The 23,944-nt window shown below is 29.0% G+C and overlaps 3 protein-coding genes and 2 pseudogenes across 4 annotated transcripts in view; 3 read left to right on the top strand and 2 right to left on the bottom strand.

Annotated features, from left to right (window-relative positions):
• The window catches only part of LOC149881733 (uncharacterized protein DDB_G0284767-like), a 4,417-nt gene extending 3,564 nt beyond the window's left edge, over positions 1-853 (bottom strand). Inside the window, exon 1 of the mRNA XM_090066854.1 lies at positions 771-853. The gene's annotated coding sequence lies outside the window, so the exon portion shown is untranslated. The remainder of the gene's footprint in view (positions 1-770) is intronic.
• The window catches only part of LOC145191148 (UDP-glucose:glycoprotein glucosyltransferase 1-like), a 421,900-nt gene that overhangs the window by 123,636 nt on the left and 274,320 nt on the right, over positions 1-23,944 (top strand). The window lies entirely within an intron of this gene.
• On the top strand, positions 2,308-4,504 carry LOC149881732 (uncharacterized; annotated as a pseudogene).
• On the bottom strand, positions 10,813-12,693 carry LOC149881731 (uncharacterized). Its single transcript, XM_090067095.1, has one exon. It carries the CDS (start codon positions 11,766-11,768, stop codon positions 11,166-11,168), a length of 603 nt encoding a protein of 200 aa, XP_089923221.1. The 5' UTR covers positions 11,769-12,693; the 3' UTR covers positions 10,813-11,165.
• Positions 14,143-23,307, top strand: LOC149881730 (zinc finger BED domain-containing protein 4-like; annotated as a pseudogene). Its single transcript, XR_016444750.1, has 6 exons — positions 14,143-14,502; positions 15,349-15,465; positions 18,334-18,485; positions 18,812-21,162; positions 22,783-22,935; positions 23,168-23,307. The product of XR_016444750.1 is annotated as a zinc finger BED domain-containing protein 4-like (transcript).

Raw genomic sequence — 23,944 nt, 5'->3', positions numbered from 1 at the left:
CATGATGTAGAAAAAAGTTGTCAATTGGTTTAGAAACTCCAAAACTACTTAATAATCCAATAACATCATTGAAATTGAATAGAAAGAACGCTTTAAAAACCTTTGAAACTTTAATAATGCATAATTAGAAAAGTGCAAGACTAATTTTTCGTTTGAGGGTAAAGATTTTTACAAACCAATTTAGATAAGTACTTTTCTTTTTTTCTATATATGTTCATGAACCAAATCTCGTTTAAATAAGATACACAGAAAAACAGAAATTTAAAAAGCCAATGTTATGGTAGACCAAATTTGCATCACATTGTTAAAAAAAAATTGATTGTAAAACGAAGAATTTACAAATACGTATACTACTTAAAGATTTATGCCTAACGACAAGCATCAGCCATAAAAAAAATGCGTTGCTTCATTGCGCTATAACATTGAGCACTTTACACTAAATAAACACTATATGAGCACTAGAGCTGCATGAACTTTTGTATTTCGAAATAATGCAACTTGAATTAACAGTCTGTATACATACAAACATACATTACATTACATTACATTACATTACATTACATTACATTACATTACATTACATTACATTACATTACATTACATTACATTACATTACATTACATTACATTACATTACATTACATTACATTACATTACATTACATTACATTACATTACATTACATTACAATACATTACAATACATTACATTACATTACTAGTTTTCTAATTATGCAACGTGAAAATTTAAAAGATTTCTAAAGCAGATTTACCAAATGCAAAGTAATAAACTTTCACTTTGATTCTCAAACTTTCAATTTGTAGCTCAAGTGGCAAACGTTGAAACTATGTACTTAATTGGACCTTTAATGTCTCATAATCTTTAATACTGATGCCCAGACTTTCTTTTTGTCTAGTGCTTAACTCTTGTTTGCTTGCGTCGAGGATTGAGCTTTTACCGAAAACAAATACAGATAAAACTAACCAACAGATTATCATTAATGGCAACAGATTATTAAATATTCCAGAATGATAGACTGACTGATAAGGGGTGTTTGGGAATATTTATTAAAAAAGCTAAAGTTTATAAAAGTTTAGAGAAGTATTTGGTATGAAGGTGCCTTCTCAAAGAAATTTGATGTATGGCATAAACTTCTTTAGAACCGTGTAGGCGATATTTGAAAAAATCCAAGTTTCTAAACGTAGTTTTTTTTTAAGGTTTTAACCTCAAGAACAAAGTCCTTTCTTATCTTAGGCTAAATGAGCCCTGGGGCGCCAGCGATCCAAGGACGCTTAAGAGTTTAGGAAATAAGAATTTCTTTTTAAAATAATTTATTTTATTTGAAATATCATGAAAAATGTTAAAATGTGTACGATTTTATATTGACCTAATAAAATAAACACATGCCTAACAAGTGTAATACACACGTATCAACTATAAATGCCGCACGTAACAAACTAATCATGATAAGATGTTTGCATGATTAAAAAGTTTTTTGCTGAGATATCTTTTAACTATCTAATGTGCTTATCATTTAAATAATGTAAATAGTAGGCCAATTGTTTTCATGGTAAGAAGACGCAAATTGATTAAAACGGCCTTGCGAGGATCCTAGGCTCCATTTCTTTACTTTTGGTGGTGCTTACTTTAAAGTAAATTTCAAAGAAATAAGCTGTTATTTGAAGCTTTAAGCAAAGAGTATGTTAGCTTGCCGATAAACTGTTCCCGCGGGTTTTACTTAACGAATTGGATCTTGAAAATTTTTTCAAAAAAAAAAATTTGAAATTTTGTCAAGACCAGTTTTACTTATGCAATAATTAGGCCAAGATATTATTTTAGAATTTACATGGATGAGAGCCTCTCAAAGTTCTCAAACAAAAAAAAAATCAAGTTTGATTTTATGCATTTACGGCACGAAATATATTGTAGATACCTAACTTTAAAACCATTTTTCATAAGTTGAACTAGATTTCCTTCAACTTGATGAGCTATTGCATTTTAATCTATAATTATATCCATAAGTAGAATTAGTTTAAACTAATTATAACTGACTCAGGCTGTCTAAACTATAATAATATACTAGTATGCGATACTGAAATGTTTTTCATCTCCATTTTCTGATTTTTCATGCAGTTCTTTATCTTTATATCAAGCTCTTTGAACTTTTTCGCATATGAAGGTTAATATACATACATACATATATATATATATATATATATATATATATATATATATATATATATATATATATATCTGCGTGTGTGTGTCAGTGTGTAGTGATTTAATGATATATTATAACATGGTTAAAAATGAGTGATTTTTCAAGTGATCAATCTGTTACAAAAACAAGAAAAAGAACTAGACCAGACACGAATTATTACTTATATACTTCAAGTCGGAAAATCACGTGATCAAAGTTCGCGATTGGAAGGCATTATGATTTAGGGTTAAACTTTGTGCTAGCGCTTTTTTCTATGTAAATATTGCATTTATTAGTTTATTTTTAGCATTATGGAATCTATTTATGAGTATTTTGAAAATCTAGATACAACATATAAAGAATAATATAATGAAAAGTTGACATTACTTGGCAGCACTTTTTGAATTATCTGAAATTATAATTTTTTATTATGCATCATTTTTTATTATTGTTTAAAAGATTATGAACAATAAGGGATTATGCTTAACAATTTTAAACATAAATTAGTATTATATCTTTTATATATTATAACCATAATTAATAATCGTATATGTTATGTATGGTTTATACTAAATCATACATAACATATTCGATTTTGTCAAGTTATTGTTAAAGGGTTAATTAAAGGTTAAACTGTCGCAATTGTCAAATGTTTGTTGGTATTATTAATTTAATATTAAAACTTTTGATTTTAAATTCGTATTATTTATTAATAAAAGTAAAGTTCTCTAAACTATAAGTTCTGAATAAACATTTAGTTTACTTTTTTAACTTAATATTTAAAATTATAATAGATTATTTTAGCCTAGTTTTTTATAAGATTTAGTGTTTAATGTATAATAAATCTTATAAGAAAATTTAAAAAAACTTTTTTTATATTTCAAAGCATGCTTGACTACTTGAATTTAGTGTTTACTCTTACTGTTTTTTAAGGTTTAAATTTACTCTTGCCGATTTTTCAAGTTTAAGTCAATGTCCTTACAAGTTTCCAGCAGACAATTGTATTGACAACCCTAATGAATGGTCACAACTAACTTATCATCCTTTGTATCACTACCTTATCAAGACTCCGCGTAAGTCGGTCTTAATATTTTTTCAAGTTTAATCAATTCTTAAGGTTTCATGATTTTATTTAGTTTTTAGTTTTTAAGTTATAGGTGCTTCTTCCTCAGAGGCGATGGAAAATTTTAAATCACTGGATGCCTGGAAACTTTTTATGTCAGGCTGGGTTCAAACAACAGTTCATTTCATATTAGAAAGTGATGTATATATTATGGGTGCTGATGTGAGACCATCTTATCGGACTACTGATGAATGTTACAGCTCTTAAATCAGATGGGGCTGTCCTGGCATGTCATTGCAATTGTATGGCTGGGTAAGTAGTTCATATTTTATACAGGGGCGGTACTAGGTGGTATCCTATGATGCCCAGAATTCACCCATAATATTTTAACAAACTCTGAACAAATCCGTTTCGTAATATGAGAAATTCTAAACTTTAACTTATAGTATAATAATATTTATGTATAAGTTGGATGACCTTAGGCCACACAACATTTCATAGATGAAGTGCAAAGTCCTATGGCTTACCTTCTCGTTGGTGCACTTTGTTAAATAAATTAGACAAGTAATAAATGTCTGGTTTATGAACAGAATAGCCAAAACAACATTTTATTCATTTTATTTTAGATGGATATTTTAGAGTAATGTCAAGTAAGTTATAATAAGGCAGTGATGCCGCTTTGATGATGAATTGCCATTTATTGTCTGCATCAACCCGTTTCCTTAAAAAGTCCTGCAGCCGCCCCTGTTATATATATTATTGTTCGCACATACACACACACAGATATATATATATATATATATATATATATATATATATATATATATATATATATATATATATATATATATATATATATATATGTATGTATGTATGTATGTATGTATGTATGTATGTATGTATGTATGTATGTATGTATGTATGTATGTATGTATGTATGTATGTATGTATGTATGTATGTATGTATGTATGTATGTATGTATGTATGTATGTTTGTATGTATGTTTGTATGTATATTTATATGCATGTATATTTATATGTATGTATATATATATGTGCATATATACATATATGTATATATATATTTTTTTTTCTAGATATATACACACACACACTTATAATATTTCTGATATTTCCAAATTTTTAAAGTCTAGGTGAAACATGCTTTCATGTTAAGGCTGTGTTATATAAAATTGAAGCTGCAGTACGCATTGGTTTAACATCATCCACTCCAACTGAGTAAACATGTGTATGGAATCAAATCTTTGTTAGGAATATTACAAATTGTCCTGTTGCCAAAAATAGAATTTCTTCAGACGCAGCAAAATAAAAGTTTTACAAAGTTTTTTTGCTTACAGAAAATATTAATACTCCAACATATAATTCTAAAATGAACTTTTTGAAAGAAAATGAATGTGTGCAACCAAAAAGTTTTGGCTTAAGTCTTTTTAGCAATTACAATAGAAAGTTTGTTTGCAAAGTAGTAAAACTGCAGATACTACCACCATTGCTAAGACACTAGTATTGTTCTGACACCAATTTAATCTAAGAAGAATACCATAAAGTGTTAAGCACCCAATTGACTCTTAGTCATGCGTTTGAGAATAACTGGATCTGCAATTGGTCAAGTATATCATGCATCATTTGATATCTCTAATTTCAATTAAGTGGAAAAAGTTTGTCAAATTACTGAGAGTGAAATTAGAACTCTCGTTTTAATGTAGGCAAGAAAACATGAAAAAGAAGCTATTGAATTCTTTAAAAATATCTGCTCTGGATACCCTTGTCAAGGAAAGTACTGAATGATATCATTCCCATTCATGAAGATTTTGAAGTGGAATCTATAGGTTTTAGTGTGTTCAAAAACCAACCTTTGAATGGAGCTTCACCAGATGGTGTAGTGTTTTGCTTTTGCTTTGGCTATAGTTTACTCGAGGTAAAGTGTCCTTGTACCCTACTGGATAAGTCACTTCACGAGGAAATCGAAGGTGGTAAGTTTTACATTGGAAGAGACGAAAATGGTTGCTTTGTAAGAAAGAGTAGTAATTATTACTTTTAAGTGCAACATGAAATGATGTCCACTGAAACATTGTTTTGTCATTTTCTGGTATGGATACTTTCTGAATGTGTAATTGTTAATGTTGAAAAGGATGACACCTTCCTTAGCATTATTTATGAAAAATAGCAAAAAGCAACCCGTACTCTGGGTTATGATCGGTCTGTTATTTTATAGTGGCTGTTTTCCACAATTTAAAGTTGCGAAACTTTAACTAATACTCTTTTAGAAAAACGACAATTAAAAGTATTAAACCATCTGTAAAATTAAAATAAAAAGTATGCGGAGGTAAAATAATTTACCAATTATTTAACAATATTTCAGTAATTTACAACTGACATAGGTCATATCAGTGTAAGGCAGAACCATTTTCTTCGACATTACTAAGTTCAAAACAATACGTTTTTAGTTACTGACACAAAATAATAACACTTCATCATGCTTTAAATTGACGAAAAAGTAAAGCTAAATTTTCGTTATATTTTTTATAACATGAACTTTAATTAATAAGATTAATATAAAGCGAACGTAAATTATACATGAGTTAATTATAATTTTTTGGTATCCGCTTGATACATGTTTCTTTAAATAAAGCAATAATCTGTAACACGTTAAATGCACTTAACTAAATATATTTGGTCCGTTTATTTCGAAAGTGGTGTAAATCCATTTTTCAAAAAAAGTTAGAAATCACAGTTTACATTTAACCTATTTAAACATATCCAAATGCTTTGATCAATTTAAAATTCGTCAATAAATGAAATTGCATAACAATTGTTTATAAAAATGTCCATTTACGACCCTGACAGAATATGTAATTTTAGTGAAATTCACATGCAAGTCATTTATGTTATCAAATTACACATTTCTAAATTCGTAGAGACATTGCCAAACTTAGTACAATTAATGCATATTTTTTAATCGACTAAAATGCTAATGCTGATTTTGCCTTAATGGTGGTGAGGAGAATAGAGTTATCTTTAATAGGAGTAATCAAGTTTTTGATGAAGACCTTTTACCAGAATAATAAAAAGTAAAACAATGATTTAAATGTATAGGAACTTTTTCTTTTTAATATGTATAAGAATTTAACATATATAAGAATATTTTTTTCCTCAAAATTGTTGCAGCAAATGCAAACTAAGCTAATTAATTACTTAAACACCTTACAAAACATACGTAATTCGATACTTGACAAATGCGCAAAACTGTTCACCCCCCGTTTAAAAAGATCGCCTAAGTTACGTACCACAAATTATTAGGCATAAAATAGAGAAAATTTGAAAAAAAATTGAAGTAATTGCATATAATTATATCATTTTAACTGACATAAATTTACATTAAAAGGTAATCAGGTTTTTTTGCAAATCGTATAAATGCGTCAATCGTAAATCTTAAAGAAAAAAAAAAGAAATTATGACACCGTAATTACAAAAATAATAATAATAATAATAATAAAAAACACCACATAAAAACTGAAAATCGATTAACCTATTTATAGAAACCTATTTTTTACTGGCAGTTAATATAAACATTTATCAAAAATGTAACTATAAAATCTGTATCGAAGTACAACAATACTAATATATATATATATATATATATATATATATATATATATATATATATATATATATATATATATATATATATAAAATCAAATTAAAATATAAATTGAATTTTTAGCATAATGCTGTCTTGGCTTTTAATAAATAAATAAAGTTCCAACAATTAAACTACCTATAATACAATTTTATCAATAGCCACTAACATGAAGGTGTCTATTGTTAAAAATGAATATCAACACAAAACATCACAACAATAACACATAACAATAGAACATTTACACCCTTGATCCTAAAATCCAGCGAAAATAACAAACCAAATTTAAATATGAAAGGCAAAATTTGAAAACTAATTTATAGTTAACTATATTTATCTTTTTACTAAACATATAAATACATAAAAGTATATTTGTCTTTATATTCAATATTAGTTATTCAATTACTTCAAATTTAGGACATTAAAACACCCTTGATTTAAAGATCAAGGTTGCATACTCTTTCATACACATTACGCTAAACATTAACATACATTACTATGTGTTTCCAGAATAATTAAAAAAGGCTAGACAACACAACCTAACAGACGGAATTTGCCTAATGTCACCACCAAAAAGAATGATTTTTCCTCCTAACGGAAAGTTGTTGTTGCAAATATCTTTTAACAACCTATCAATTGAATTTATTTGTTTACATGTTCATGTAAGACATTATACTGGTTGCTTCTCAGTTTGTTTTGGTTATTTCTGATGAAAGCAAGACGCTTGCCTTCAATTTTAACAAACGCATCAATAGCTTATTGCTGAAACAGTTTTTTGGCCATAAAAGAGTGAAGAAAAAAATTGTCTAACTGAAAGTTTATAATTGTAATACTGAGATAATTTAACATGATATCTAACCAATGTAGCACATTCAGGGTTGTGAACCAATTGATTTTGCCAACCAGCATCACCCCTCTGAAAAAATAGAGGATAAACCATAGGATCTAAGTTGGCAGACATACTTGATATAGTTTTAAAAGGATGATCTCTTGGGTAAATAATAACTTCCCTGGAAGCAGGTGGTGCACCATCTTCACCAACAAATACAACTGCAACTTCATTATGTGAAGTGAGATTACAGCGACTTATAGCGATTATAGCAAGTTGTGCTGGAACATCATGATTCCAAAATATTTATAGCAAAATCATGTAGTAAACAGCGCTAAAGACAAAAAATCAAATTGAGATAAAACAAATGGTATATATGGCAAAAAAATTTGTATTGGCTTAAGTGAATGATTAAAAGCAGTGATTTTTAATAAAAAATACTTATTCACTATTTTTAACAATATACACCAACATGAACATAAGCCAAATGTCTATTTACTCAAAAGATAACCAAAAAACATCACAGCAACAACACACAACAATAGCACACACCATAAGTTAATATAATTTGTATATAACAAAACTTAAGTAAGATAACATTCATATATAACAAAACATAAGTAACATTACGCAAAATGTTATTAAAATACATTATGTATTTTTACATTATAATAAAAACACATTGATAAAACAACTATACAGCACTTATTACCACATACACATACATATCAAAAAATCATATATGCAAACTATATGAAAACTTAAAAATTATGCAAGAAAATTTAAAAAGATTCAAAGTAAACAAAATATATATTTACAAACAATACTCTTTACCTTTTTATTATTATTTTTTTTTTTTTTATATTATTTTTGTTTTTTATTATTTTTATTACATTATTTAATATATATTTACAAACAATACTCTTTACCTTCTTTTTTTTTCTTCATAAGAACTGTAATCCTCATAACAAAATTTAACCTTTACATACAATAACATGTGACATACCATGTCAGTGTTGGCACAAAATTTTAATTTATTTTTCTAAATTTTCTAAAAAAGGACAAAAGTAGTTAATAGCATCACAGAAATTTCAAAGTAGTAATAACCATTTTATGGAAATAGCATTAGCATAACTTTAAATAACATCCATACCCCTATTTTCCTTCTAAAAAATAAAATAACAAAAATAAAACTGCTAAAAGAAAAACTAAAACAAACAAAATATAAACAATTTAAAAAATTAAAATCCTTTCTACTTTAAATCCTTTCTACTTTATCTAATAAAAATGTATATATAACTATTTTATATACTTACTTCAATTATAAGATGATCTTAACGATTACTTTTTATCTTCATATGATTCTTTAAAACAGAAAGTTTATGCTTAAAATGATTTAAGAAAATTCTAAATAAAAGTAAAAAACCATTTGTATTTAAAACATTTGTTCTTAATTTGTTTTTAGTTAATTGGTTTTCATATTGAATCCTAAGAAGATAAAATATTCTTAAAATAACCATAAATTACCTAAAATTGATACCAATAAATACCATAAATTACCTAAATTTGATAATATTTTTAGTTTTTCTAATAATTCATCACCTCTTTAAAATCTTTATTATTTAAAGTTTTGTCTTTAAAAAAGTATATCTAACAAACATTAATCATTTATAGCCTATATCCTTTAGGTGCAAAGAAAGTTGTAGGTTTGGTTGTTTTTATAGGGGACTCCATTGTACATGTCTCCAGAATTGGTTGAGGAAAAGCCATATGATCATACATCTGATTTATGGTAACTTTGACGTTGTTTATAAAATAAGATTATGCAGTTAAAAGGGAGTCATCTTTTATAGCACAATATTAAATAAAGTTTCATGAGTTTATAATTTGGTTGGAATATTTATTAACAACCATTTTGTTAACCTTTTAATTGATCTATTGACTAGATTTGATATTGAACTATAATATGAAAAAAAATTATGACACCCAAATAAGAATATTATCACCCAAATAAGAATATTAAAAATAAGATATAAGCAAATAATGTAAAAATAAGATTATAAAGCAAATAGGTAACTGTTGAGAACATTAAACAGACGCCTCACATTAATAAATCACCCAAATAAGAATATTAAAAATAAGATATAAGCAAATAATGTAAAAATAAGATTATAAAGCAAATAGGTAACTGTTGAGAACATTAAACAGACGCCTCACATTAATAAATAAATGTAACTGCTTGGTTTTTGCAAAAAGAGTTTTTATTAAATTATTGAATTTTTTAAATAGTTTTTTTAATGATTAATTAAATAATTCTATAGTCTTTGGAGAAGCATTTTTAACCCTTAGTACAAAAATATTATTTATAATAACTTTTTAATTTTACTTAAGTTGAATAAAATTTACTGGAATTTTTATTCATTTTTTTAAATCTCTTTAAATGTCAATGTTACCCCATTACTGGTTGTAACATTGAGACAAATGTAATTGTAACTAATAGAAAACAAAGATAATTTTACTAATAGAAAACTTTTTTATTGGTAGCCTATATCCTTTATTATTAGAAGTGCGACGCATTGGGTAATGAAGGAACAAGCCTAAAAAAAAAAGCATAAGAAACAGTGGAGAGCTTTGGTGGTCGAGCTTTGACTAAAAAAATATTTTTCTACTATTTTCTTATTAGGCAAGGATTGACAAAACACGTTCAAAGGAAATAAACATGATTTCAATATCTCAGGTTAAGCAGACGAAACACAAGGTCTGCCTCTTTTCTTGCTCGTAACACGGATTCTAATCTATAAATATAGTTTAATGTTATTTTTGCGATTTGTGCATTTTTATTCCAAATACTAAATTTAAACCTCAAATACAAAAAGTAAGAAAATTTCACAGTTACATTCATTAGTATTTGTTCAATTTATTTAAAAAAAAATAATAAATTAACCGGTAGGCAGCCACCCCCTCAATCTTGGTGCCCGGGTTAAATTGCCTTCTTTACCCCTCCCTCTTAAAGGCACTGAATGCAGTAGCATACGATGAGCTATAATTGTTAGAAATAACATGATTTTGACATGTAAATGTTATTTGCTTTCTTAAAAAAAATTATTTAGCAATAAAAAACTATCGAAGACCATACAGAGATGTAAAAACGGACAAAAAATATACATAGTAAATCAGTAAAATGGATTTCAAAATCACTCTGTAAAATAACTAACGATTGAAAGTAAATAAACTTTCAGTAAAATTAAATAGAAAAGTTTGTTTACTAGAAAATCCAGATTCGCATTTATTTAGTCAATCCGAAGTTCTGCTTCCATAACTTTTTGACAAAAAATTTATTGCCCCAAGAGGAGTACAGGAAATAAACACTTTCATTGTGGAATGCCTTTTGTACTGGCTGTAAAGTTAAGCTCTTGCTTAGAGTGAAGACAGTGCTTCAACAAATGTCTTGAAACAATAAATAATAGATGTTAAAAATGGAAACTTAGCTATGAAAATGCCAGGAATAGTGTCAAATGCGTGATCTCGATCTTGCATTTTTATTAAAAAGTTAAGTTTCCAATACATTATGTCAAGCCACTTGTAAAAATATTCAATAGCAGTCGTTTTGCTAATGTTAGATACATATGCAATTAAGTCAAAATTTAAATTTTTCTTTAACTTGATTATGGTTATACTGACCCGATCATAACTACTCAATTTTGTTGGTCTTCTGCTGTCAAATATATCTTCACATACATAAATTATTGTCTTTTCTAACACTTCAAAGTCTAAGCCAAACAACATCATGTAAACAGACGGATTTTGCTTCAAAGCTTTTAAAGAAAATGGAGATGCAGCTAACTTTAACTCAATATTTTTTATTTTTAACCAATCCCTTTCATTTCTTAGTTCATTCATTTCATTATAAAGTCCCTCTCTTTCTGAAGTAAAAATAGGTGACTGTAAAGAAAAAGTTAATTCTGTTGAAGAAGATACCACAGGTAATTGCAAATTCATATTATCAGTAAAAGTTTCCATTTCTACATCATTAGCAGAAAAATCAACTCCTTCTTTAAAATCATATAAGTCACCAGATAAGTCTTTTTTTATTTATTTAGGATTGCTGATAAATTTTCTTTTAACTAAAATGAAAAGTTTTAATTATCCATATAACTTTCCTATTATTTGTTAAATATTTATACCAAAGACTTTATTATATTTCTAAACACTATTAACAAATCATTAGCTTGCAAAACCCTGTATCATATCTATATATTTGTATATAACTGTATATAGATACCAGAAGCCCTTTTTATTCTTCTTTGACATCTTTGGATCCTACCAGATATATTTGGTAAATTTAATTGAAGATCAGGTAAAACTATATGATTGGATGACTTTATTTTTGAGATTTTAGATGGAGATCTTATATTTTTCCATGGAAATTTACAAGGTATAGCATCAGGGTGTTTTTCAAAATTTTCTTTCTGTCATAAAAGTAGAAAAGCAATTTGTTTAATAACTGAAAATTGTTTTTAAACAATCAAAGGAGCTTCAAATGTGTTAAAAATAATATATATTTATGAACCCGATATAAAATGCAAAGAACAAACATTGGCTGATTTTGATTTAGGGACCATTGATTTTGTTATGGTTCACTCTACCATAATCATCAACTTTAGCTCTGTGAATAGCACTTTTCCACCTTATTCTTAAACTTTCTCTTGCTGGAAAACAATAATATCTGTTGGATGTTATATATTATTAGATATCTGTTATTTGTTAGACAACCTGGAACGCAACAGCTTTTTGGCATGATTGTCTTTTATGCTTTGTCAATTATTTAGCTGTACTGCTCACTGATCTCTATAATAACTGGATAGCGCATCTTTAATATTAAAATTGACGCCAAAATTGCCATATTGGAAAGCCCCAAAACAATGAAATCTGATATGTGCGATAAAGCGATATGCCGAAAAACATAACTTAAAGCTTACGGGATTAAAATTTTTGGGGCTTTCCAAAATGGCGATTTTGGCGTCAAAAAATAAGAAATTTTGCTCGGAGTTGCGCTATCCAGTTATTATAGAGATCAGTGGTACTGCTTAACTTAGAAACTCAGTTTTCGCGCAAACCGTAATGGTTGTTATTTCCGTGTTTTCGTGTGAGGTCAAGCCGAATTTAAGCGAATATATAAAACAGTTAAGAACAAAATATAATTTTTTAAATATTCATATTTTAAATACTTTGATAACTAATGTAAATATAAATAATTAGGTACTCCTTCAGGCCTAAAAAAAATACATCCTTTCGCTTTTTTGTTGTTGTTACAAATGCGTCTGAATAAATCACTCGCCCGTAGATAAAAAAAATGAATAGTAATGAGTTTTTTATAAAAGGTTTAGTAAAGAATTTAAATCTTTTATATGAATGTAAATATTTTTGGAGTTTTTTTGAAATAAACCTTTACTTGAAAAAGCACAAAAACATAACAAGAAATAAAAACACCACAATATTTTGCAAGTAAATTTATTATGTGTATTGCTGTCTTACCGTAAGAGAATGACAAAAAAGACTGCATTTAGAGAAGATATTGACGATATAAACAAGAAATAAAAGCTGAAAACAGTGAATCGTTTTTATACCTTGGGCGCATGACGAAATCAAAACAATTTATTTTTTAGACTTTTGTTTTAGTTTATTAAAAGTAATCAAAAACTAGATACTTTTTTTGGAAAATGAAATTAAAACAAAAATAATAAATAATTTTTTATCTTTGATTCTTAAGAAATTTATAAAACTTGTAAAGTTTAAATAGATAAGTTATAATTATTTGCAGTTTTAAAGTTTATTTAATTAAAGTTATCTTTATTAATTATGTTATCTATTTATGTAAAGTTTTCTTTCTTTTATTTTAATTAAAATAAAAACTCCTCCGTAAGTGCTGAAGAAGCGAAAGGATGTATTTATTTTACGCCTCTTAACTGAAGGATTACCAATACTTATACATAAAACATAATCCTATTGTGAAAATGTGTAAAAGATTTAATGAAATGATTAATTTTATGAATTTGTCTTCAACCATTTCTAATGAAGTAAAGGCAAATGTGAAAGATGATTTTTTTTTAACCTATCATGGTGTGGTTTTAGTGAAAGAATATTTAGGAGGAGGAAAATATAGGTGCTTCTATTACAAAGAAAATGATATGGATACTTACTTTGACATTTTTCTAAATTCAAAACCCATTGATGTTTATTTTTTAAGAAATAATTGAAACATTATTGTTTGTACCAAAGATATAAAAACATAATAAATGTTAAATAGTACAGTATCAAAAGCCTTTAAAAATTTGTTTTTATTTTAATAGTTAATTTTTTTTTGGCTTAGCAAAACATTTTTTGTTCATTAATTTTCATTTCATTTCAATAAATTTCATAAATTTTAAATCTTATTAATGAAGCTTTATTAATAATATTGTCTAAAAGCAAGTTAAGTAAATGTTAAATGCTGCTTAAATGTTTATGTGAGTATAGCTGATATGTTGTTAAACGTTGTATGTGAATTTTTCTTTTAGTCCTGTTAAAAGACTGTATTCAGTAGTCACCATCTCTAAAGATAATGTTTTGAAAAAGTGACAGTTCCATTACACACTGGGTAAATGACAAAGAGAATGATGTTTATTGGCCACTTTAGTCAAAAAAACAACTTAATTATTATGTTAGCAACTGGGTGGCTCCAGATATTACATGGCTAAAGTTTCAATTGAAAAAGGTTCGTCTTGACATGGCTACAAAAGTTATTTGTGATATTTGCATAAATATAGATACCGAGACTTCTCGTCATGAAATTGTAAAAACTCGTAATTTTCTGTTAATTTTTGTGTTTTGTTGTTATTTTTTATTATTAACTGTTAATGTTTATTATGACCGTTTATTATAATTATAAATTGATTTTTAAGTTAAGAAAAGTTGAGTGTTTTGTCAAATTTTGTGGTAAAAGTGATATAAAAAATTAAACTGGAGCTTATTGGGTTTTGATTAAGTCACTGTTTTAATCATTCTATGTTTGATGTTTGTATTATTCATCATATATTGAAAATCTTTGAGTATTTTGAACTGTTTAGATGTTAAAAACAATGATATTTTAATTCTTATAGTTTTATTTTCACTTTTTATAATATAATATGTGTATTGTTTACAAAGTTAATAAATGATATAAAGTAATAAAAATATAAATATTAGATTATTTCAGAAAATGAATATTTTAAATTAGATTATTGAGAACCAAGTCCATATATTCATACGGTTATAGAGCCGTCTTCGAAAAAAAAGTATTTTTCAAAAGGCCAAAAAGATAGACAAGGTCTTTCAAACTCATGTTTACTCAAGACACTATCTGACATTGTGGAGAGATCTAAAGAAAACTCTGTAGCAAAAATTAAGTCTTCCGAAGTTGAAATCACAAATATAAAGAAAAGTAAATTACCAAAAAGCTTTCAGGCTCTAAATAAAAAACTAAACCTTTTTTATTTAAACTTTTTTTATGTAAATATTTTTGTGATTATTTTGTTTATACTAATGATAATAAGTGTATTAAAAAGCAATTTTATTATTTCAGAAATTGAATGTTTTAATTCAACTAACCAAAAACAAAGACATTTGAAAATGGATTGCATTGGTTGCAAGTTTATGTATAGTAACCCACCTGAAACCTTCAAGGCTCTTGATGAAAGACGTAAATATGAATATATTTTTATATTTTTTTGTTACTGAAGTTTTACATCCAAAGTTCCGCACTTACATGGGTTAAATTCTTACCATTTTTTAATTAAAATGACATTAACGAAAAGTTTGGTGCAAGTTTTTTACGACTGGATGCTCTTTCATATATATATATATATATATATATATATATATATATATATATATATATATATATATATATATATATATATATATATATTAGGGTGTTTCTTATTTGGGGTTAAAAATTTTTTTTTTTGTTTTTCAGTGGGCCACCCAATGAAATGGTTCATTTTGGTGAGAAAATAAATGTGTAAAAATTTCAAGGGGAAGAAAACATTTTTACTGGGCGCTACCAGTCATTGAAATTTAAGGCATACTTTACTATGCGCTCTTAGTCATTAACATAGGAAAAAATCATAAAACTGATGGAGACTGGTGATAATGACTCATTTACTTGGTACACATTTATTCACTTATTACATGCATTAAAAACATCCATTTTCTGTCATTGCATTTCTACTTATTTATTAAAAGACAGCAATAAACATGCTTTTTTAATTTGATTGTAGGTTTATTAAAGACAATAGTTACTGTACTAAGATTAATCACTCATGAGAGTTGTCTTTTTTCTGTCAGGATATTTCTGTCTATATTTTTGAACTACCAGCAACAGGAACTGCTTTTGCTCTTCGTTATTTGTATGTAGTCTATTATATTCGTCCATTAGTGCTACGCCACGTTCTGCAATGTCGTTGACAACCTTCATGCTTCGAACAGTGGACTTTACAGTCTTGAACTCATCATTATGTTCCCATTCTCTTACACTGTTTTGAAGAAAGTGTGATGGAAGTCCTGTGATGCTGAAAAATCTTCGTGTATTAAACGTGACAAAGTCCTCCAGTTTCTTTTCTTGGATAACTGAGCAGCCCACAGTAGTCCGTTTCATATGTATCTGATCTGAAACATTGTTCAATGCTTGGACCATCTTGACCTTTGTCTCAGGGCGAACCTTATCATCAAAAAAAGCTAAAGCAACAAGTTCCTCTGATAGGTACCATAGATGCCCTTGTAACTTATTCACAGCAATTTTTGAGATCTCAGGATGCTGGGTCTTGTAGGCATCCAAGTCTTTCAAGAGCTGCAGATCAAGTCTAGGAGCTGAGGTTGCTTCAGGAGATCTGTACCAGGCTGTAATGTACAGTCGAACCGTGAAAAGGCAAATATCCCTTATTCCCTTCTCCTCTCTTTTTGTCAATCTGAATTGGTCTCTAAACATCCAAATCTTCAACGCATAAATAGCTTTCGCCATCCAGCGAGCACGGTGTACCTGAAGTTGATGGCTCAGGGTCATCTTGGTTACTAGGCGAGGCATCTTCTTGAGTTATGCTATCTTCTTTAGGGTTATCTTCACCTTCAGAAGATGATGAAAGAACAACTGTTTCTTCTCGAGATTTTCTTGCCATCTCCTCTCGGTCCCTTTTTCGGTTCATTTCTTTTTGTCTTTTTCTTGATACTTCTTCTTGCTTTGCCAATTTCTTATCGACTGGACCCATTTTGCCTCTCCGAATTTTCTCGCTTTGGCATAATAGGAAGTTCTTATCCTCCTGAATGGTGATCATTTTCAATGCGTTGGCATGGGCAATATCGAATAGTTCTGCTAACCCTTTATTCCATTGGTCTTCCTTTTGTTTCAAATAATCTGAACGCTTAGCTTTATTCTCTTTATTTTTCTTCAACTTTTCCCATTCCTTGTAAATGTTTTCGAATTTAGGGACAACGTGCTTCTTTAATTGCACTGGTATTCGGGCCTTTGACCAAACTTCAAAAACATCATTTGCTGTGGAATGTAATGCTTCCCTAATGCTTTGCTTGGCAATCTGCTTGTAATGGAAGAAAAGGGCCAACACTTCCCTTTTTGATGGAAGCATAACACAATCTAAAGAAGAGGACATCTGTCCAATAAGCCATATCTCCGTTTTCTTTCTGGTAGCTATCGTTGCACTGGTTGATGAAGCCATCATTGTACAGTAGTTACACTAGTTTAACCTGCAAAAGAAGCAATTAAGCATTATAGACACAATTCTGCACACTAAAAGTAAAAAAATTACTAGTTAAAAGAGGTTTGTACGCTAAGCACCAACCACTTTTGTTGCATAACATCATACGCAACATAAGCATTTTTAGGGTACATTTGCGCAATACTGTAGGGTCGGTAGCGACCCCTAAAAATCATTCTAAAAAAAAAAAAAAAAGTGCATTACTTTTTTATGATAATGAACAAAATGGCAGGGTGGCCCATGCAAAAATCGAATCTTCAAAAATAAGAAACACCCTAATATATATATATATATATATATATATATATATATATATATATATATATATACACATATATCTTAAAAAATAGGCTTACAGTATGCTCTTTTTATGGAGTTAAGTAGTATTAAAAGTCAGATAACACAACTTGAAAAAGCTGTTGAAAGATTGGGTCGACTGATGGAGCCAGAAATGACTGCATTACACATTGAGAAATCATCCAACTTTGAGAATTTTTAGGAAAAGGAGATCGTTTTAAAAAAAATGATAATTTTCTTTTATTGTTAAATCTTGTTAATTATTAAACTTTTAGATTACTTAATCAATTTTGAGATTAATTTCATGTGAAATTGTTATAAAGTTATATGAACATATTTTTTCCCACAATCCACAAAGTTGTATAACACTGCACAAATTTTAAAAAAAAAATAACAGAGTTTATTTATAAAGAATTTTTTTTTTAATTAATGAATACTTGCTTATCATTATTTATTATTAAACAGTTCTTATTTTTTTAATCAGGGTTATTGAATATTTTAAGGTCAGCCGACTGAAACAGATTGGTGGCATCATCAATTATAAATAAGGCTTTATATGATACAATGTGGAAAAAGCTACAAGCTAAATTTAGTTAGGTGGGAAAAAATGGAAAACGACTATTTAAGACTACTTACTCGTAAAAGGCTCTACTTGGTAATTTTCAATTTTTAGAAAAGCATAAAAGATAATGTAATTATAAGATTATGTTAGGAATTGTAAAATAATGTTTTGACTATATTTAGTTACATTAAATTGTATGTATTATTCTTAAATAATTTAATGCAATTGTCATAGATATTTATCTAATAATGTCGTGCAATGCCACACCTTTGCTAGAATTTGCTTGACTAATTAATCACCGTTTTGTTTTTAATATTATTAATAATATCATCATAATTTTTTGATTTAAAAGTTTTATAGTAACATCCAATAGACAATAACCTAAACATGAACTTTTTTTGGGTTTTGTTACTTTGTAGGTGCTCTGATGACGGAAAGACTACCAAAAGAAAATGTTGATCGACTAATAGGAGAGCATTTAAAGAGAACTCCGAGGGCGAAAGATAAAAAATAAAAAAATTTTTTTTAGAGATGGGTTGATTTCTATCCTTCTGATTCCAACTACTCTCAAGAAGTCGTAAGAATCGCGATTCTCCACCTTTTTTAACAATTCCGATTCTTTCTAAAATGACTTTTTAACGATTTCACTTCTTTTATTAACACCCCCTTGATAATTGAAATAAAATATTCACTCTTTGCCGTTGTGACTTTCTTTTGTTTAATTTACTTTAAATTTACATTGTTGCGTTTAATATCTTTGTTGAAGTTAAGTAAACTCTGAAGGAAAACCTCAACAAAAGTAAACGTTGCAAATACGCGAAATACTGCCGCAAAATTTCAATTGATATTTAAACCGGCGATAAGTACTATTATAATAATCTTATTTGCTTGTTTTGTTATAATTATTATTGTTTGTATTATCATTTTTTTATTATTACAAATGCTGTTTTTATTTCAGAACATAGAATCATTATCATGCCAAAACGTAAGAAAAGCGAGGTATGGGACTATTTTGCGATCGATTTAAATGACACTAACTCTGCAATAAGTACCTTTTGAAAAACAGTTACTTTCCAGGGGTGGTGGCAGAATTTCTCAGTCATACACAACATCGAACATGCTAAAGCATCTAAATGCTTTTCATAAATCTGATATCAAAAATCAGAAACAGGATAAAGCTATTATTATCGATTTTGATATATGCGCTGATAGCTCTACTGCAGGACCATCTTCTAAATCCATTCCTAACCCTGCTTGTGATACTCCTACGACCATGGCAAGGGAACCTCGATCTGCTACACCCACATCCGTATTCACAAGTCTCGGGCCTAAATCTGAGGATGCGGAGAATCCTAGAAGCAATTCTTCTATACCTAGCTAGCTAGAAGCTCTTCTTCTACACCTATAAGCTCTTTTCCTACACCTAGTTCTGTAAAATTGAAGCCTAGATCTTCATTTCCTAAACAACAGACAATACACCAAGTGTTTGCAAGGACTAGGCCTTTCACATCTACAGATCCGAAGTCAATAAAAATTACAAAGCTTATTGCAGAGATATTATGCACAGATAACCAACCTGTTAGTGTAGCAGAAAATCCTGGTTTCAAAAAGTTACTGCTGTTTTTGGTGCCGAGATATACAATACCAATCAGAAAATATTTCTCGACTATTGAAATTCCTAACATTTATCAGAAGGTATCAAGTAAAATTCGTTTCTTGGCAAAGAAAGCTGATCATGTTAGTATAACTACCGATATGTGAAGCTCCACAGCTAAAGTTCATTACATGAGCCTAACAGCACATTTCGTCACAGAAGATATGAAACAAATTCACATTTGTCTTGACGTGGTACCTTTTCCTTACGAGTCCCACACTGTAGATAATCTTGTTAAATTTATGAATGAATCACTTGAGCGTTGGGGACCACTTGAAAAACTCAACGTAGTAGTTAGAGATAATGCCAGAAATATTGTTTTTGCTATGGAAGTAGGGAAGTTTTCAAACATTCCTTGTCTTGCCCATACACTTCAGTTGGTTGTAAAAGATGGCTGTCTTGACAATGAACGCATTTCTTTACTTACTGCTACATGTAGAAGAATAGCAGGACACTTCAAATATTCGGTTAAATCATACAAACTTTTAAGAAAATCTCAGGAGATATTTTGCGACTTCCTAAACGCACCACCATTTAAGATGAGCCAACTAGATGGAATAGCACCTTCTACGTGCTAAACCATTTAATTGAACAAAAAGATGCAGTTCTGTTGGTAACGCCACATTTCCCAAAAGCTGCTCGACAAAACAAAGAATTGTCAACCGAAGAATGGGACAATTTGGTTTCTCTCGTTGCTGCTTTAAAAGTTTTTGAAGACGTCACGCTTACTGCAAGTTCATCAAAAGTAACCACATCAGAAGTTATCCCAATAACAAATGCAGTTAACATGTCACTTGATCTCATCAAGGACTACGGAAATTTCAAAGAATCTCTATGTGAATCTTTGCATGATTGTTACGGAGACTGCGAGAACAAATCTCGCAGTCTCCGTATATATATGCTTTTGCAACAATACTAGATCCCAGATTTAAAAACAAGATTTTTAGGAGCAGGACGATGACTGAGAAAGCTGTTACTTTATTGATCGGTGAGTTGAATGCACTAGAAATAGACGAAGGTCTTGAAACTAAAGTTGCTGAAAATCAAGAACGAACCACACCTGCTCCAGGTGCTGTCTGGTCATTATATAACCAAATAATCAACCCAAATTTTGTGGTAAGTATTGTATGTACTTCTATATTATTATTGTACTTTAAATATTGCAAAATACTTGACTATATTTCTCCGCGAAGAAACCTTGTTCGTCAAGGTCCGTGTTTCGGATTTAAAAAATTGAGAGAGGGCTATTACCACGATTAGGGCTGCCAGCTCGAACGTGTTCAAGTTGGAACGTTCGAACTTTACGCCAAAATTCTAACGTTCAGGTTCGAACTTTTTTTGCTTAAAAATTCGAACTTTCAGAAGAAATGCCTAAAAAATTAAAACATTAAATAAAAATAAAACATGGCTACTTTCAAAGACGTTAGCACATCCAGAAGATGTAAGGTTTGGGATTTTTTTAAATTTTCCCAAGAGCTGCAACAAGCCTAATGTGAAGTTTTGTTAAAAACTCCTGGCTCAACAACAAGCACTGTTACAAGACACTTATATACGAAACATAAAATTGGCATTATTAAATGTAATACCTTGGCCTCTGAGGCTGTCAAAATTATTCATGTTCCTAAAATACCAAGAATTGACAACTTTTTTAGTTCTGGGATTAAAACTTTACCTGAAATCTTAAGCGGATTGACTGCTATTGATGGAATAAGTTTTACAACCATTGCTAATAGTCAAGTTTTGCGATCAGCATTTCGTGCTCAAGGATATAATTTGCCCAAAAGTCAACAACTGTTCGTTATTTAGTGATGAAATACTTTGAAATAGTTAAGAAACAAGTAATTGCTTCATTACAAAAAGTCGTTTTAACTAATGACAAATTTAGCCTAACATTTCACGAGTACGCATCAGTTATTTTACTTGAGAATAAAATGAAAAGAAACTCTATAGCAAATTTTGCTACCAATCTTATTCAAAGATTATTCCAGTCTAGCGAGGAAGACTCTGATGCTGATGGAGAAGTCAATAACAGTGATATAACTGATGATATGAAAATACTAACATTGAATTTATTTTAGCTCAAGAACTTAAATGTTTCATTATAACATCTGATTTTCAAATGACAGTAGAAAAAGGTGAACTTGGATCTAACTTTATTATAAAGCAAATGGCTCTATTTGAAGCCAGCAAATTAAGACCCAAACATTTAGAAATGCTTTTTAATGCTCTTAAAACTATTCCTTTGAGGGTGAAAGGGCTTTCTCTAGCCTAGGATTATTTGCAACAAAAATAAGGTGCTCATTATGGATGATACATTAGATGCATTAACATTTTTAAAACAAACACTTAAAAATACTGAGTGATGTTGTGTATTCTTAAATAGACATTTTTTTCAAGTTAAATGTAGTGAAAATGAGAAGCGGGTCTCAACAATAAACAGTTTTTTTTTTTATAAACAGTTTTATTAATAGATAAATAAACGGTTTTGTTTTTAACTTGTACTCTTATATTTTGCGTGTTTTAGTGCATTAAAAAGAGTTCGAAAATGCTTGAACTTTTAGTTCGAACATGTTCAAGTTCGATCTTCATAAAAAAAGTTCGAATTGGCAGCCCTAACCACGATTAAGAACACAAAATAATTTTAAAAAAATGAGTAGCCTCCTCAACTGAAATGGCTTTTTCGGCCTTGGGGAGGTGAAAAATATGAAAAAAATTAACTTTTTTTTAATATTTTAGATATATAATGCGTATTGCACTATATCAGACGAAGTAGCAGTGTACTTGAAAGAACCTCTACTCGCAAGTCACGAAGACGTGTTTGATTACTTGAAGAAATCAAATTTCGTAATATGAAAAAATTAGCACAGAAATATTTAGGGACGCCTCTAAGTACAGTGCTTTCGGAGTGGTTATTTAGTACTGCGGGGCTAATCTGGGACCAGAAGAGAAGCCGGTTAACTTTGGAACGAGTGCAAATGCTTGTGTTATTTAACAAAAACCTGCCATTTCTAAACTATCAGTACTAATGGTAGTGACTTACGTAAATGCTGAAGATACTACATTCTGTTTATCTGATCACTATCCATTACTTATGACTATATTATTTATTTCTTATTCACAGTTGATATTTTTGGGGATATTGCCCTTCTAGCTAACCCGAAAAAGCCATCTATATGGGTTGATAGTGGACACATGTTGGTGTCCAGAAATGGAAGTTTTGAAATCCATCTATTACGTCCGAGAAAAAAAAATCAATTTTAAGTTAAAAATTTCCCAATTTTTTTACTGTTTCGATTATTTACTAAACAAGCCATAAAATTGAAATGGGTCATTGGAACTTCATGAAATTTTATGGTGTTGTACCTATATATTATGGCTATCAATGTACAAAATTTCATGCAGATATCTTGCTTGGTTATAAAGTTATAGGCCAAAACGTTTTGCAAAATCATACATTTTGCCAGTGTTGGTACCAAAAGTTTTTAGTTATGGTAAAAATGTTGTATGAACGCCCTGAATTTTTGTGTGCATACTCTACAGGTTATAAGCAACAAGTTTTATTAACACTGTTTTGAAATTAGGATCATTGCTGAAAACTCTGGCCACAAAATCATTTAAAACCACAAAATCTCTTCATAATATGGATTATTCAATTTTTGAGTGAAATGACCAACTCTGCGGAAAATTTTTGAAGTATTTGCTACCCTGAGCAGTTAACTATGTAAAATTTTAATGAAATGCATGTACACATAACACAATTTGGGGGGTTTAGCAAAATAAGTAGATTTTAAAATAGTAGGTTTTTTAAGTAATTCGCTCATTTCGTTAAGTCCGTTTGAATTTCATTCAGAAAAAGCATTTCAGAGGTTTTACGGCCTCTGAAATGCTTTTTCTGAAT

This window comes from Hydra viridissima, unplaced genomic scaffold, assembly GCF_058129835.1.
Source record: "Hydra viridissima isolate aposymbiotic clone 2 unplaced genomic scaffold, HvirCarnegie_v1 scaffold_11, whole genome shotgun sequence".
Lineage (NCBI taxonomy): Eukaryota > Metazoa > Cnidaria > Hydrozoa > Anthoathecata > Hydridae > Hydra > Hydra viridissima.
The sequence above is the reverse complement of the archived record's forward strand: the minus strand, read 5'-3'. Positions and strand labels throughout refer to the sequence as shown.

Coding starts and splice junctions, on each gene's coding strand:
- LOC149881731 (XM_090067095.1), bottom strand. CDS start 11,768: ATGGAAACTTTTACTGATAATATGAATTTGCAATTACCTGTGGTATCT.